General features: G+C 37.6%; 1 protein-coding gene across 1 annotated transcript in view; it reads right to left on the bottom strand.

Moving 5' to 3' along the window:
* LOC139741628 (uncharacterized) overlaps positions 1-17,608 on the bottom strand; it is a 35,140-nt gene extending 17,532 nt beyond the window's left edge. Inside the window, exons 1-2 of the mRNA XM_071652205.1 lie at positions 17,406-17,608; positions 8,126-8,284 (exon numbers count right to left, since the gene is read on the bottom strand). Of these exons, the coding sequence (XP_071508306.1) occupies positions 8,126-8,284; positions 17,406-17,504 (258 nt within the window). The 5' untranslated portion in view covers positions 17,505-17,608. The remainder of the gene's footprint in view (positions 1-8,125; positions 8,285-17,405) is intronic.
* Between the last annotated feature and the right edge of the window lie 203 nt (positions 17,609-17,811).

Here is a 17,811-nt window from a genome sequence, read left to right as displayed (position 1 = left end):
TGCATGTGGCAATCATCCAGGGTGATATAAACATTGCCTAAATCATACATTGAGTCGACTTTTAAGATGACATGGGAATTTGGTAAGGAAAGGACTTTTTTTTTCCTGAACAACAAAATATGTGCAAACATGATTCAACTGAATTTCTGAAAATTTGCATCATGAATTATTAAGCAATGATTTTATGAAAGAAATTCTGATAATTCGACATAATCATGACTAATTCTAAATGTAGCATTGGTTTCTCGTTCTCTCTATCTCTCCCTATCTATCACTCTCTCCTTTTTTCTCTACCTGCAGGTAAAATTTTTGTAATACAATAATTTTAGTATAGTAAATATCTTCACAGCTCTCTCATTTCAAAATACGTGAAAGTATCACCCCATTATCCTATACCCTACACAAACGCAACAATTAAATATGAACTACAAGTGTAGTACCTCAAAGATCCAGCAAATTTTAGTTGCTGTCGACCATTATCAGACCTGTTTCAAGAATTGGGTCACTAGTCCACTTTTACCGGAACACTATTTCATTCTAAAATATTTCCTTAATGTTTCTGTCGGGGCCCATAAATCAGTGGTAGATACGTATGTTTACTTGAATAGGGTATGATTGTCAATATATTTTCCTAAATCTTTTTTAAACTGCTCTACAGAGTACTGTGGGGAAATAGAACTATGTTATGAGAAAACAAATGCAAAATTAACTATGAAATCTGGTAAAAAATAACAAACAAACTGAAAACTATATGATTTTTCTGAGTCATAAACAACTCAAAGTCCCTCTAACCAAATCCCATAAGTGAAAAAAAAGAGGAAAGAAAACACTATAGACCAGACCACCTTCAATCAGTCAAGTTTTGTCTCCCTTATGCACATAACTGTTCTGAAATGGTTAAAGGTAGATTAAGAAACAGACTATTCCTCAGTATACATAGAGTAAAAAAATGGGGTATAAGTCAAGGAATTCGAGTGGGCGGCACTACGCGTGAGTTGTAGGTGTCAGTCAAGTACCATGCCCAAGCTGGTCGAGACATCAGGGAATTCTTTGCCAAAGAATTTTGGGCACAGATAGATCTTTATGGATCTTCTTTGCCATAAAACCTGCCACTGACATGTATTCTAAGGTTAGGTAAAAATATGTTGCAGTGGATTGCAAAGTTAGATCTGCTCCAATCAATTTCTTTCCTACAAACAAACATTTGCACGTGCACACATGCACACACACACGCAGGCTATATCACAGATTGAAAACTAAAGTGGCACTAATGCTGTACAAAGTCTATGTTGAGTCAGTATCATGTTTATCAACAGACCACTGCTCACATTTAACATCCAGATCATATCAGAAATGATGTTGCTTTTTCCTTCTCAACCTAATACAATTGATTACATCCATCAAAAGGAAGGAAGATGCAGCACTATACAGACGGATGACCGAAGATTTGGCTTGTCTGATCATTCTGCCTCTTTTTTTACAGGAGAGAACTTTTAAGTGACTCTTCAATATGAGTCATGTTATCTGCCTCATCATATTTCATGTACAATGTTGCTGCCATGGCTGGTGCATGTTGACTATCGTGTTTCATGAGGGAGATCCGTATCACTTTCTCACTGAGCTGCTCAGGTGACATTGACCCAAAAGATGGTACATCCACATGATTGACACACTTACAGCCCTCATCAGATCCACATGTACGAAGCTGCAAACAAGCTCATCAAAATAGCGGGGATGCCTGGGCGGAAGCGCACCCCGCATCCGGGGCTGGATGACAGGGAGGGAGCACAGCTTCGCACCCAGGGGGCCGAGAAGCGGATGGATATATGTCTGGTGGTGCAGGGGTCGCGACTAGGTGCACATAGTTCCACTGCCCCCATCGGCACAACAAAAGACATGAAGGAAGTGTGAGACCACGTGCATGGGAAGATTAACTTGGCATGGTTACTTTGAGATTGCGTCTCCAGATGATAACTCCTCACAATAAACTGGTGGTAAACCACTTGACCTACATTTGACAAGACCTGCATTACGTGTAGTTCCATATCTTCTTTAGACAAGAGTTGGCCTGCAATGCATCGGACAAATTTCACGCTTTTGTCTGTTGCCTTGGAAACTGCATTACTCAAAAGAATATTTCACACTCTCCATGACATTTCCAGCATGTAATTCAACCTGTGTGCATTCGGTAGCTAATCAGTAGCTAGAGCACAAAGGAAGAGAATGAAATGGGGGTATGAATGCAGGGGGGTATGAATGCAGGGGACAGCAGGAAAGTATGACATGCTGACTCCCTCAGTAAATATGGCTGATTTGACCCATGTTTTGATCACAGTGAAATCAATAGACGCTTTCTCACTGTGCACAGAAGGCACATCCTGTTCAAAAATTTCAGTTGTGGTTGGGGGATTATGGTTTGTAAAATTGCCTCATCTTATAAGATTTGAGAGAAAAAGCAATTAGCTGCAAAATCCTTAGTTACATAATCCCCTATTTACAAACGGGACAACAATTGGTAAACTTAGGGGAAACTTGTAAAACTTTCTGTCCATTGTTTGAAGGATTAAGTAAGTAGATCTCAAATAGTGAGAATATTTACTTACTTCAGTTGTGCATATTATGCTAGCTACTCCTTTGGAAAGGGGACATTTGTGGCTACACATTTCACAGACAAACAATCTAGGAGGGCATGTCAGTCTGGTCGAACGATTGTTTGTATGATGAACCGGTGTCATAATGACCTCGAGGGAAATATTAAGTTATATTGACTGGTATCTCATGTGTTGGCTTCTTACTCCACGCAAGATGAGATGATGGCCTTGTATCTGTTTCCGACGCTGAATGAGCCATTGCACAACAACCCCTGCACTATTCCCGACTCGTTAGGCGGGAATCCTGCGTGGGATTTAATGCTTTAACAGTAAAGCCCCGCACACTTGTTTACCTGATCCACTTGTAATTCACAAGCCAGTCATAATTCCCATCAGAAAACTAAGCACCAAAATAGATGTGACATTTCAAAAATCTGAAAGAGCATTTTTTTGAATGACTATTTTTTTCATTTTCCTAATACACCCTGATCCTTGCTTGAATGACAAACATCCATTCATGTCCATTTAGAAGACTTGACATTTTCATAGTCTATAACAGAACATTCAAAATTACCACTTTACCCACCTAATTTCCCAGTGTTAATCCTGGCAGTTATGATTTGTGACATCATATACAGTTGTGCCTATGACGCATTTGAAGAGAAATGTTAATATAGAAGACTTGGCATTTTCACAGTCTACAACAGAATATTCAAAATTACCACTTTTACCAACCTTAATTTCCCAGTGTTGATCCTGGCAGTTATGATTTGTGACATCATATACAGCTGTGCCTATGACGCATTTGAAGAGAAATGTTGATATAGAAGACTTGACATTTTCACGGTCTACAACAGAATATTCTAAATTACCACTTTTACCAACCTTAATTTCCCAGTGTTAATCCTGGCAGTTATGATTTGTGACATCATAATATACAGTTGTTGTGCCTATGACGCATTTGAAGGGAAATTTCGATATAACTTGCCCATTGATGAAACTGCAGAATGAGTGATAGCATAAGTGAAGGCATGAGTGGTCTCGGGAAAAAAAAACACCCACCAAAAAAAAAAAAAAAAACTACTGATAAATGCCTTTTTTTTTGTAGATAGCCAACTGCATATGTTAGATGTTTTAATGCAAAACAAACAAAATACAACATCAACATGACAATAGCTTGTCATTTTTACAGCTAACAAAATTGCTGTATTCTCTGCTCCTGTATGCTTTAAAAAGAAGAATAATACCAAACAACAGTTCAGGTGGTCATCTTTTTTTTTTGCCAATTGTTTGTGTCTTTGTGCACTGCATTGTCAATGTTATATGACATGCTATACTAGAGAAGTACAGTTGAACCTCTCGTATCCGGACAAGTCGGGACCGGGGCTCATCCGGATAAGGGATTTGGCCGGATACGGGAGACTCAATGCTTTATACATGTACATATACATACACATGTACTGATGTAGCCCATTGTAGTACGTAGTAATGTGTATACTGCAACCTTTTCATTGTTACATTTGGGGATGTTTGGGGATGTTAAAATGTCTGAAGGTAAGCAATTTGGAAGGAAATTTGATGTAATGTATGTTAATCATGTTGGAAGTAATATGTAATTCATGTGTGTATGTTCTTTGTGTAGGAGTTCTCAAGGAGTTGGGAATCCCCCTTTCCTCCTGTAATTATTAAAAAAAAAAATCACGGCGAGATTGCGTCCGTATAATAGAGAGATCCGGATAAAGGGAGGCCGGATAAGAGAGGTTCAACTGTATGTATCCTTAATGCAAGCAAACTTGTCATCTTGATAATCAGCTCTATCTTCATAATTATTTCACACATTGCCTGATTCAAATGATCACAGTTAGAGTTGAAAAGGAAATGAACAATACAGTTCCCTGGAAGCGGCTTTAAGTGCAATTTTCTTACAAGAACAATGTGTGAATAATGAATAATCTTGTACTTTTAACATGAAAAGAACTTGTATATTACCCATTCGAGAAGGTAAGGACCCAAACTCATTGATAAAAGATAAGTTCTCAACAATCAGAGCTGGCAGATCGAGGTGGATGCGGGGGAGGGGGAGGGTGAGGGTGAGCATGAAAGAGCAGGGATTGAGCCAGTTAGTCTGAATGACGTCAACAGATTTTTATTGTGCTTGCACCGGAGGTCAAGTCTGAAATCTGTTTCCAGTAGCCAAGGGCATGGCCGTGGGCTTAAATTATGGCACAAATATAACTGTTGTGGATCAGGAGGAATGGGATGAGGAGAGCATCTACAAAGCTGTAGAGTTGCACAGGAGCTGATATGAACGTTGTCAGTTGCAGGAATAGTCTGTGAGGCAGACCCTTTCTGACATTCACAACAGATTCTTGAACCCTGCACACAAGTCACAGCTGAAGAAACTTTTTTTTTTTTATTTGAACATGCATTAAATTGGGGTATATGTTTGTGTGTGTGTGTGTGTGTGTGTGTGTGTGTGTGTGTGTGTGTTTGTGTGTGCCTATGTCTCCTTGTGCCCATGTGTAATTTGTACAAAACTTTGTATTTAATGAACAATGACATATTAATCTACTGCACTCTCTGCAATTGAGTGTTCTCCTGTGAAAACTTGCAAAAACTTCCAGCATATTTCTGGCATTATTTGAAATATTGAAGGACTGTTTAACGTTTTTTTCACAAAGACTTCTAAAGTGCTTCCATCAGCTTTTTAAAAAGTTCCGACAAGTGCTGAACACCATTAATGATAATCCAAGTTCCCGTGCCTGATAAACTTCTGGTAAAACCCTTCACAAAGCCATTCAAGTTGTGTATGCTTATCAAAAGCCATGTGCCTTCTCTGTCAGGAATAAACAAACAAATCTTGTAAGCCCCTGACAAATACCAAGGCCATGTGACTTCTGCCTGGGGCCTTGGAGCTGCCATAACATGATAGGAACTCCCTCCAGATCACAAGGGGGAGGGGTGCACATGAGAGACCCCGGGGTCTGGGTGTTAGCCTAGTGCTCTGCTGGTAATGCCTGCCCTTGACCATTGGTGCTTCATACACAGGATGATGACAGAAGTTGTAAATATACACCATCCTTACATGGGAGGAAACACCCCACAGCATCTCCCAACTCTGTGCCTACTTGCAGGAGGACTTTTGCAGCTATTTCTGGAATGCCAGTAATTTTCGGCTGAAAATTACAAACAAGCAGTCTCTGGCCAAGATTCTCTCTCGCTTCTCTCTCCATCTCTCTCCATCCAACCATCCTCCTCGTCGTCGTCCAGGTCCCAACTGCTCTTGTGGAAAGTGAGCTCCTTGGTTGGTTCTCCATTTACAAGAGGGGGGAAAGGCAGGCGGAGGTTACCAAAACAAGATACCCAGGAAAGAAGGGAGTTAGGTGATCTCTTCACCCTCCGCCCGTGGCCAGAGGTTTGATAGATTGATACTGAACTGTTGACAACTTTTCCTCCCCAGCCCAAGTAAGAAGAGGGGTAGCAAGATGAGGGATGCGTTGTGCCCCTTGTAACAAACGACCAGCAACCCATCTGGTAGAAACTTGAAATATCAAATATGATACCCTCTCTTCTCATCCAGGGTGCACAAAGAGAGGGTAAGAGAGAGATGAGTGCTCAAACTCATCCCAACATTACTGATGTTCTCTCTCCTACCTATGCACTCATAGTCATGCTCTTCTGTAGATTTTTTTTTTCCCACAAATTTCATAAAAGGACATGGCATTGATTGGAATTACTACACAATACATGTCTCAATCATGCACATTGCATGGATAAAAATATTAAACTGAGATCACTGGTTTTACTACCACCCTTGAAGATAAAGTCATGAGAGATAATATACGCCTACTGGAGTGCATGGAGCCAGGAAAGAATATCTAGAAGTACAGGCTCAATGCTATAATCACCTTCCACTTTATTTTCTTACCCTTTCTGTAAAAATCACTTCAAGGTTAACAGGTAAAGGAAGTAATGCATGTGTAATAGTATGATTGAAAAATGTGTACTTAATAGCTTGTGATCAAAGCAAGGTGTAATGAAGAGGTTACAGTTCGTTATTCCGAAGGTTCGTTATTCTGAAGGCTTTTTAGTCCGAAGATTTGTTATTCTGAAGGTTCGTTATTCCTAGTTTCATTTTCGGATTAACGAACCTCCAGAATAACGAACCTTCGGAACAACACCACAAATGTTCGGATTAACGAAACCTTTTTCATTTTCGGATTAGCGAACCTCTAGGTATAGGGAATTTGTGTGTTTCGGATTAACGAACCTTCGGAATAACAAACCTTCGGAATAACGAATAGCACCCAATGAAGATGCACACCTAGTTTCATCTTCTTTCAACATACATTCACTCTTCTAGCATCATGCATGAAAGAACACTCAACTTTTCACCTCTATCAGAGAGCAAGGGGAATGACATTACTCTTAACAACCATGTATGTCAGTAACAAAATGAGGTAACCTGTACTTTTCATCTAAAAAAAAAGTGGAATTCTATTAAGATTTTCTTCATATGATACAGCATGCTTTGCCTTACGCAGGCTCTCATGCCTCGAGAGTACCTGGTATGACAGATATGGTGCATTATAAATGTTTTTCTTGTTCTTGTTCTTGTTATTACTATTATTATTATTATTACTACTACTACTACTACTATCGTTGTTATTGTTATTATTATGATTATTATTACTATTATTACTATTATTGTTGTTATCATTATTATTATCATTGTTATTGTCATTATTATTATCATCATCATCATTATTACTATATTTCTTCTTCTTCCTATTATTATTATTATTATTACTATTATTATTATAATTATTATATTGTCCATACTGACATTACAAACTGTAGTAGTCATCTCATCTAGCAATGGTAGCATTTAAACTGAAGATTCATAGCTTTTCAACAGATTGTCCACTTTTCCTCAACCTTTGATAACGTGTTCTACTGATATTGCTATGTACAGTTACTCAATTCACAGGTATATTTGGGATTTAGTCCCCTGTAAAGGAGGAGTCTCCTGGGCATTTTCTTCAATATGGTGGCCATCTGCACTTTCTACAGCTATTCTTATCAATACCTTATGATCCTTCATACTGCAAGATCAAGTTAAGTATACTTATATAATTTTATTTTGAGTTATAGTTTATCATTCCTCATTACATTCATTTCTTTCTGCAAGTTAGTGAACTTTACGTTGTAAAATGTTGTGAAATATCGATTGTATCATTCACTGAAAGTGCAGAAATATAGTTCCTGTTAAAAAAAAAAATGAAAACACATCATATGTTCAATTTTGGATTAATTCTTTAAGAGGACTTATGCATTATATAGGAGTAAAAGAATGTAGGTTGTTTTTTAGTTTTAAGCTCCTTTTCTTCAAAAGAAAATAAAAACATGTTTACGAGTCACAGGTTTCTGTTGGCATTTTTTTGTGTGGCCAGAGGGCTAATGGATTTTGGTTAATTTGACGGCCGATGAAGGATTTTTTTTCTTCTTATTTTGCTCTCTTTCTTGAGAGTTACCTGTTTTTCAACGTCTTCCATGAACCTCTTGATGTCCCTGGGCAGGGTCTCCCTCTCTGGGATAGGGAAGCGGCTGATGGGCTTGGAGTCTGATGATGGAGTCTCGAACAGTTTGGAGGAGGTTCCTTGAAGTCGGACGGAAGATATTTGAATGGGTGTCTGGAACAAAAAAAAAAAGAGGAAAAAACATTCTAATTTGATGCCTTCTTATACCACACTAGCTTCATTTTCATTCATTTACTTATTAATTCCTTTCTTCTAATGAGTTACAACTAGCGATCTTCAAATAACACCTAACAAGGTAAAGATATATACATTGCAAGATCCATTGAAACAAACAACATGACAGATATTTTTTCACCTTGAATACTTACGATGATTCAAAGTCATGACCTATGAGATGTACAAACATGATATCACTTTAAACTCTGTTGGATTGGAGATTATTCTACAAATGCTTGGCAGTCAAAAATAATACAAACTTACACAGAGCTCTCACACACAAATCACGACTTATGTGTAAAACAGCTGGAAAGTAAAAGAATATATCCTTCAAGGGTTTTACAAGATGATCACCAGTAGGCCCTCCTGTTCATGGAAAATTGATCACAGGCATGAAATGCATCTGATGATTCAAAGTGAGTTCATGTGATTAAATTGTTAGTTTGATGATCCAATTCAAGAAGGACCCAAAATATGTGCGATTTTGTGAGGAGAAAAGAAAGATAATTTGCATACTCCTCCCCTTCTCTCTCTCTCTCTCTCTCCCCTAAACGCAATGATATCACCAAGTAAAACAACAACAACAACAACAACAACAACAACAACAACAAAACAGCTCTCAAAGATTACACCATTTCATCTTCAACAGGAAATAGCAAATGAAGGAGAAACTTCCAGTCTTCTTTTCTCTAAATCGGTTTCATTCTCTCATGCTGTTTGACAACTTCAGTCAGAACAGGAACCACATTTGAAGCTGAATATGATGTTAGCTTTTGAAAATGGGTAACATTTTATTTGCTTGGACAGTTTCCAAATCCTTAGAGCCAGTTCTCTCCATCCCATTCATAGCTTTGCTCAGCACTGTATCATATTTTCTTACAAAAAAGATCAAGATAAACATGAAAAGGAGAATATTTAGAAAACAGCTATTAAATGCAAACATCTTAAGTGCCCTAAAAGAACACAATTATCAAGACCTTGACTTAACCCATGAACCTGAAATATCTGAGATGGCGTGTGTGTCTGTGTGTATGTGTGTTAGGGTGTAAAAGGACATGTATACATTTCTATTTCTTTTCCTGGTTCATATCATAATCAGGGGCGGATCCAGGAATTCTCTAAAGAGGGGGTGTGACTAATATTTCTGGTGCCACTTCCGGGTTTTATTTCATTGTTTTTCTTTTTATTTCTTTTGTTTTTTACGAAAAATAAAGGGGGGGCGTGCGCCGGTTGCGCCCCCCCTCTGGATCCGCCACTGATAATTACATTACCTTATTTACCCTCAAATATGAGTGAAACATCAAACCTGCTTTCTTAAGTGAATGTAAATTAAGTGACATGGCAAGAATCCTCAATGTGTTAAAAGGTAGAACAAGTACTTGAAACTGTCTACAAATGTAAACAGAAAAAAATGGACAGAAAAAAAGAAATACCAGATCATCTTTCAGGCTAAAACATGCTAGTCAGTCAGGCTGTTGATAGTAGGGTCATGTATGTCATAAAGTACATTAACCACAGAGTGTTGAGCATGGGTAACACAGTTATTTCTACCACACTCAGAGAATGAAAAGATCTCCCAGGTTTGCCAGCAGGCATATTTTATTATTTTTTCCCTTTCCGTTTTAGCAGTTCTGAAACGTGACTTGACAAGCAAGCAACTATTCAAATGGCACATATTGGGAGGCAATAACCTCCACCTTCGCATCAAACTGTTTGAGAGAAATAAAAACTGTTCATTTGTTGGAATAATAAAAAGAAGTAGGCAAACAAACAAACAATAATCAGCAATGCATTCATCTATTCACAATAACTCACGCTGAAGGCCGCACAATGTTTTTTTTTTCCTTAGAAAACATATACCAATCACCATCGTAGCTGCATATAGATCAAAGGGAAAATAGTGGAGCAGAACACACCAATAAGCCCAGCCTTTTACGCTGTCTAGAGGTATCAATACAAAAATAAGGAACATTTCTTCCCTAATGTCCTCACATAGGTCTCTTGGGGTATCGCCTGGGGCAAACTTATGGAACAATCGCATGTCGTCGGATAATGCGACTCTGGGCTGATGTTTGAAATTTAGCTACAAAAGAGTTTTAGGGTGAGCAGAATATCTCCTCCAGCGTCTGACAGAGTGTCCTTAAACTTGTGGCCCGCTTTATTCTTGTTTAATCATGTACGGACAATGACAGGCTCTGCTTTTGACCTTCACACCGGAGAATCACTAAGCCTCTTTCTTTCACCGCCTCTTCTTTTGTTTTCATTTACCGCCGTGATGCAGCCTTGAGGAAAGTGCAGGGGGAGGTTATGGCGTTTTGGTGCCACAATACGTGAAAGATGAATTTTGAATATTACTCACAGTTATAGATGTTTTGTTAATTCTGTTTGCCAGTATCGCACTCATACACTTTGCACCTTAATTGTTATGATGTATGCACTAAATTTCATTACTGAGAAAATTGTCTGCAATATTAGAATGACTGAAAAGGCTTATTAAATTTGTTGATTAATGCCTAGCACATTGATGACTAAACATGGTGGTAAAAAAAGGACCTCCAAAAAACAAAGGAAAGCATGAAAAGAGTTGTGACAATGACAACAAGAAGGACACAACTTAACACAGAAACAAGGGTTTACTGGCATAAAGCCATTGGAGTTAAAGAACTGTTTAGCTCCTGCAGTTAGACCAACTGTACCAAGAACTATATTGTTGTAATCTGCATGAGGTATTTCTAAGAACAGGTAAGAACATGGTTTCAATGAAGTGTGGCATAAGAGCAAATAAACCATCTTCTTTTTTTTTTCAAATACATGTAACCAACTTTTTGTCATATAGGCCCTATACACTTGATTCGTTCACCACTGTTTCTACGACTACTAGTGTAGACTTTCTCTTTGTACACTAGATGTAGAGTCCTATGTTAGGCAGGCAACAAGCAGAGGTCATTCAAATCCTGGGGTTGTCATGAGGACACTTATCATTGATTGAAGTGTGCAAGAATCAACAACAAACAATAAACATTAGCAAAAAAAAGGTTTATTCTATAAATTCATGGGAATCTGCATGAAACCCCTGCCAGAGGCATTATTTTACATTATATATATACTGCTAGTCAGAAAGCATCAGTGTAACTGTCAGTGTAAGTGGCAGAGTGTATTTGTAAAACTTGCTGCGGTATGCGCCACATGTCTATGGGCACTATAGAAGGTACAAAACAAACAAATGAAGAGTTTGTTCGCAAAAACTGATAAGTCCATATTTGCCAAATGGAGATATTAGCGATTAAAGGTCAAGAAAAATAAAGAAAATAATAAGAAAAATTTTGCTTCTTTTGACCATAACTTCAAAAATGTACCTTTATATGTAGTGAAAAATATATTTAGAAGGTATTATTTTGTACTTTAAGACAGAGACCGTACATCAAAATCTTCAAAAATGGACTTATTGGTTTTTTGAACAAACTCTTCAAATGTTCTCCAAGATCATTTATAAGTCTGTACCAATGCTGGTATGGGTTGACTGGAAAACAAGTACATAATATATATCTGGAGGTTTCAAACTTTTGAACTGAACTGAACTGAACTATTGCAGTTACCATGGCACCTGTATGGCAATGAGAATGAACCCCAAATACATACACTGTCAGGGAATGCAGCAATATTACTAGAACATATCAGTGAAGTTTGAAAAAAAAATCAGATAACATAATCAAAAGTTATGAACTTTAAAAGTTTTTGTGCACCATCACTGGATTAGAAGACTAATGATATTTATCAAAAAAATATACAGGAAATTCCAACATATTATTTTCACCTTTCTAGCATAATGAAAGGACACTTAACTTGATTAACTGCTTTAAGAAACCAGGGGAAACCATTTGACCTTTAACATATGTGACCCGCGACAACGGTTTCAGGCAAAAGTCGCAAGAGCAAATTCCCTCCTAGGCGGGGTACAAAGATTTTGACCATTATTTTTGTCGATTTAGGTTTTTTGCAGAAATCGAATCTTTGATATGTTTTCTACATCTCCATTAAATTTCATAGCATAAGACTAAGGTTTTCCTATCGAAAATGGAATTTCAAGCACCCTATGTTGGATCGCACTCGTCAGTTTCGAGCTTCTTTCGAACTCCGCGCCAATATCCCCAGCGTTGCTACGGCGCGGGGTCTCGCATGCGATTGGCTGGTGCGTCGCATACATTTACATAGTTCGGCTTTCGAGACACCAGTTGCAGTGTTTGGGGAATGCTTTGTCCACGCGTGCACGATTACATGCTCCATTGTTCTTGCTATAGTGGTTTATATACGCTCGCTCTGTAGTGCGTGCTCTTCGTTTGGCTTTCTATCCAAACTATTCTACCGCAATGTTCGACAACGGAAGTGAAACAAAAATCATGTAGCCTGACATAACCGTGTGAAAAGAAAACTAGATATTCTCAAACTTGTCTACTTGAACATGTAGTAGAAATTATGACAGCATGAAGGTAGATGAGAGGAAAGGAGCGGTCACATGTGACTAATTATATTCAAATACTACACGTCAAGATCGCACTAAACTAACAAGTCGAGTTTGTTTGTTTTAATTTAATTAGCATCACCGAACAAAGCAACATATGCGTGTCTTGTGAAAGCAACACAAACAGCAAGCGTGACCCTTGCCAGCACAAGCAATTTTTTGCCTTCAAAAGGGTCGCCAATGGTATAGACAAATCAACCACAATGAAAACGCGATTTGGAAATGTGTGGATTCGCCACCGCTCCTGTTACATGCACGCGGTCATGGCGTGTGGATGCCATTGCGTAATGCGTGCACCAAATACACATGTACATGTACACCATACAGCTGTACGTGCAATTATCGTATTCACCATCTTGAAAGACGTACTGTAAACACACCTGAGCGAAACGCATTGTTTTTCGGCTCCATACGATGAGCTCCGAGGAAGGTGCCCGGGAAATTTGACTCTCTCAGTGAGCCAATCAGAAGGCGATGTGGTTGCTAGAGGCGGAGCTTAACATCGATCGGCACCATCGTACGGATGGGTGATTCTCCCCTCGCATCGCGCTCAGACATAGTCTTTGAGAAAGAGGTGAATCTTCAAAGCCTGTTTTCTCGCAATTTTGTGAGGCTAACAACTTAAAAAGTGCATTTTATTTCTCTTTCTATGCCCACTTATGTTGCCGAAGAATACAAGTGTTTCATATCAATGCAAAGCTTAGGAAATGGGCAATGTGATTCAGTGAAAAAATGAATTTTCAAAATTCCCGACTTTTGCCTGAAACCGTTGTCGCCGGTCACATATATCGGTAACAAGTTAAACACGTACATTTTTCATACAAAAATTACATTTTGGGGCACTCTCTATATGTACTTTCTCTAAATTGTTATGTGATGTCACAAACTAGTAGCCTTCTCATCCAGTGATAGCTAAGCTGAAACAAAAGAGCTAACAACTTTTGATTAGATTATCAGATTTTCCTCAAACTTTGCTGATATGTTATGCTAATATTTCAGCATTTATAGCATTCAATCTCAATGTATACTTGGGCTCCATTCCTCTTTAATGGTCACAACTGACTGGTTGTCACCTGGCTACTACTGCAGCAGCTGCAATATGCACTAAAAAATACTGTGGTTTTTTTTTTGAGGCAGATTACTAATATCTCACTCTGTTAAGGCCTGTTTTCAAAAATATTTGCTCTGAGAGTTGTCAGACTAAAGAATAGCAAGAAGAGAATATTGCTGTCTTTACTGATGTTTGATTTCCTATGATCTTATAAAACTAATAATTCTACTGTAATTCAGGTCATATTCCATATTGAAAATGTTATTCTTATTGGTATTATAGTATCTGTGATAAATGCTTACATTTTGTAAAGATCCCTCACAAACTTATTTTCTCCCCAAATGGAGCAAGTCATGACTTGCATTTTGGTCTTTTTATATCAAATTTTCTGTTTGAAAACTAACAAAAGGAAGAAGAAGAAGAAGAGAAAACTGGATGTAACAATTCATATAATCTCAAAGAGCTAAATTCTTGCTACAGAGCCAGCAAACAAAGCACTTTGGTCAATTTTTGCCATGAATTAATGAACTCAACTCAGGTTTTTGACACTTCTGATATCATACTGCCATACATTTTTTCATTATTTCACATGAAATAGGGAAATTATGACATTTTTCATTTTCAATTATGTATTCTTGCAAAATATTGCAACTGGTCATAATAGTTTGCATGTCATTTAAATGGTTTATTTGTGTTCACGTTCTTGGGGAAGGAACACAGATATGAAACAGACAACAACAACAACATATTTGTCAAATTAGTTTAGGTGATGGTGCTATTGCTGTACATGTCTCCCCCTGGCTTATACAGAGATCATCATGATGACACTCTTCTCTTCTTTTTCAGTTAAAATGAAATTGACAAGAAAAACTAATTTGGATCTCCATCCAGTTATTGCTGTGTTGCAATAACTTAGCAGTGATTCCCTTTTAGGGAAAGGGGTATACTTGCTACATTATCAATACAAACATGATTTCTACAATTTTATTTTTGTTTTGCAAATCAATGTAGGAGCTACAACATGGGGATATCATTACCTCATGTATTTCACATATCATACTTGTAATGTATGTGGTTATATAATTGATATCTCTGTTGTATGACAATACTTAAAGATACAATAAGTAAATAGTCTTATGTCTGTTTTTAATGAACCTTTAAAGATTTATTTCATTGCACATTATTTCACTAGAAAATGGAACAATTTTCCTTATAAAACAAACTGGTAGGCCTACATGCTAAAGCTCCAAAAAGCCTCGCATCAAATATAATCACACCATGAATAGTAAAAAGCGTATAATACGTCTTAACTTCATGAGGTATAAAGAATAATTTTGAAATTACTTGTACATGATCTAGTCGTGGTTATTGTATATTTGCATACCTGTTAACCAATAAACTTGATGTGCTAATTTTTTCCCTGCTACTGTTTGAATACTATTTTGACATGCAGTCAATCTCAATCCCTTAAGACTTGGAAGTGTGAATCAAGGTTTGCAAAGTGTGCTAATTTATTAATAGTTCAGAATGTAACACAAACAGAAATCCAAACATGGGATAAAAAATTGAACTTCCTTAACTTCTGGATGTAATCACATAGTAACTGGCTGCAAAGCAACTGGTTTGGACATTTCAGCAAGCTTACAATGTCCCATTATAATACTTAGTTATGTCACCAAAGGACCCAATTTCTTTTAATAATTTCTCTGTGGCATTCAGTACTTCCAATAGCGTGCAAGCTAAGCTCACCACTTACATGACCAAAAAAAAAAAAAAATGATAAAACTCCCATGTCTGATTATCTCATTCCACAACAAGGTTATTTCTGAAACAGAACATTGATATCTCATTATGTCCAGTTTTTATCTCAACTGACTAGCTATGAGTATATGTCTCCATATATGTAGACTTTTACAGACTTTCATAGACTTTTACCTAATGATAAAATGATTGTATGACATAACTTGATACAATGATAAACATAGAGCTGCACAGTAGGGCCTACACTCATGGAGGAATACTTTTCTAACTATTTCTGATAATAATAATAATGAGCACATGCCATTACATCCTTCATGAACAAAGAACAGCAAATTGGATATAGGAACCTATACCTCTCTCTCTCTCCCCCTCTTGTATTTTCAACATTTAGGATATGTTGGTTGTGTTTTTAAAACTACAGGATTTTGTAACCAGGCAACCACAAATTTTTGAATGTGTAATCTACTTCTATACACAAGTAGTAGGGCCTACCCATGCCTCTTCATATATTAGTACATATCATCCACAGGATAACACTTAAGACTAAGTGTATAACAAAGAAATTCAATTGCAAACTCTGACCTTAATGAAGAACATTCCTTTTCAACCTACATTCCACTACACAATATCAAATGTGACATGAAGTTCACTTTAGAAAGACTTTAAATCTTTTAAATGTATCAATACAATTCCAAGTAATTGAAAGTGGACACCTGACTACTGATCAGTTTCAGTTGGTAAGATATCCTGCAGACACTGGCAATTTTTTTTTTTTTAAGAATCGAAGCTAGTAAGTACACTCTTACATAGAACCATTAACTGGATGCTACTTGGAGCTCCATAATTCTATGCTGAATACTGGCTTTGTCATTGAATGGCCATGACTGAAACATAGGCATCCATAGCAGATATGAACAATTAAACATGAAATTTACATTCAGTCCAGTTACATTTTCCTTTCCAGATGAATGGTAATTGAGTGTTCTATAGCATATATGAAATTCCTGCAGGAATCAATCAATCTGCCATAATTTACGGAACTGAAGGAGCCTGGTCTATCCGAACAAAGGGGAGGAGAAGATTGCATACAAAACTGGTTTTATGATAATTTTATATAGGCCTATGTTTTATATAGTTTACCCTACTATTATGCAAGTGTCACATCTTTTGATATAATTCATGGTGTTTAAATTTCAAAATACCAATAAAACAGAAAGCTTTCTTGAAAGACTAAAGAGCCTTGTTAAAAAAAAAAATAAAGTTGGGCATATTCATACTTGCTATAGTATTGTAAAACCTGTTTTATGATATATAGGCTAGGTCTATGTTTTATATACCGGTAGTTTACCTTGCTTTTAGGCAAGTGTCACATCTTTTTATATAATTCATGGTGTTTAAATTTCAAAATACCAATAAAACAGAAAGCTTTCTTGAAAGACTAAAGAGCCTTGTTAAAAAAAAAAATAAATAAATTGGGCATATTCATACTTGCTATAGTATTGTATAGGCCGATATGAATCATGCAGCACCCATCAGGTTATTGAAAGACAATGCAACAATTCAACAACAACAAAAAGCAAACAGTAAAAGTTGTATGCCCCAAAGCTGAATTAGCCGATTAGGTTCGGGTCGTTGAAACACTTTTAGGGAGGATACCAAGTGTACGAGAGGAAGACAGAAAATAGGAGAAAAATGAGCTAGAGAAACATGCAAAGTGTAAATCAGACCTTCACTTCAGCCAATCCGAGCCGTTTGGGTGAGATGCCCTTCCAAACCGATGGAGCGAGTCGGATGCCGCACATCAAGCGATTTACCAAAGACGCCATCTCGACAAACTTTCAAGTGTTCGAAGTTCTTAGTTCGGTAGTGGTCTATCTACAGACGATAGCAGGAGGGCTTTCCACCAGCAGCGGTGTGTACCACCAGTACGCAAGCTTTACTCCGAAGAAATCGGCATGGCTCATGACGATCCAGGGTTTTTATACTAGCGGCCCAGTCAAAAGTTGGCAGCACCATGCGTCATCGCGACATGCTCTGTTGCACTTCGGCCGAACTGGCCGCTGGGGGGCGCGTTCGCCGCAATTCCATAAGATTCCGATTATTCTGGGATCGAGGCCACCGTGTAAATATACG

This window comes from Diadema antillarum, unplaced genomic scaffold (genome assembly GCF_040938485.1).
Source record: "Diadema antillarum isolate AM-2024a unplaced genomic scaffold, OU_Dant_1.0 seq00000941_RagTag, whole genome shotgun sequence".
Classification (NCBI taxonomy): Eukaryota; Metazoa; Echinodermata; class Echinoidea; order Diadematoida; family Diadematidae; genus Diadema; species Diadema antillarum.
This window is presented reverse-complemented; position numbering and strand designations above follow the sequence as displayed.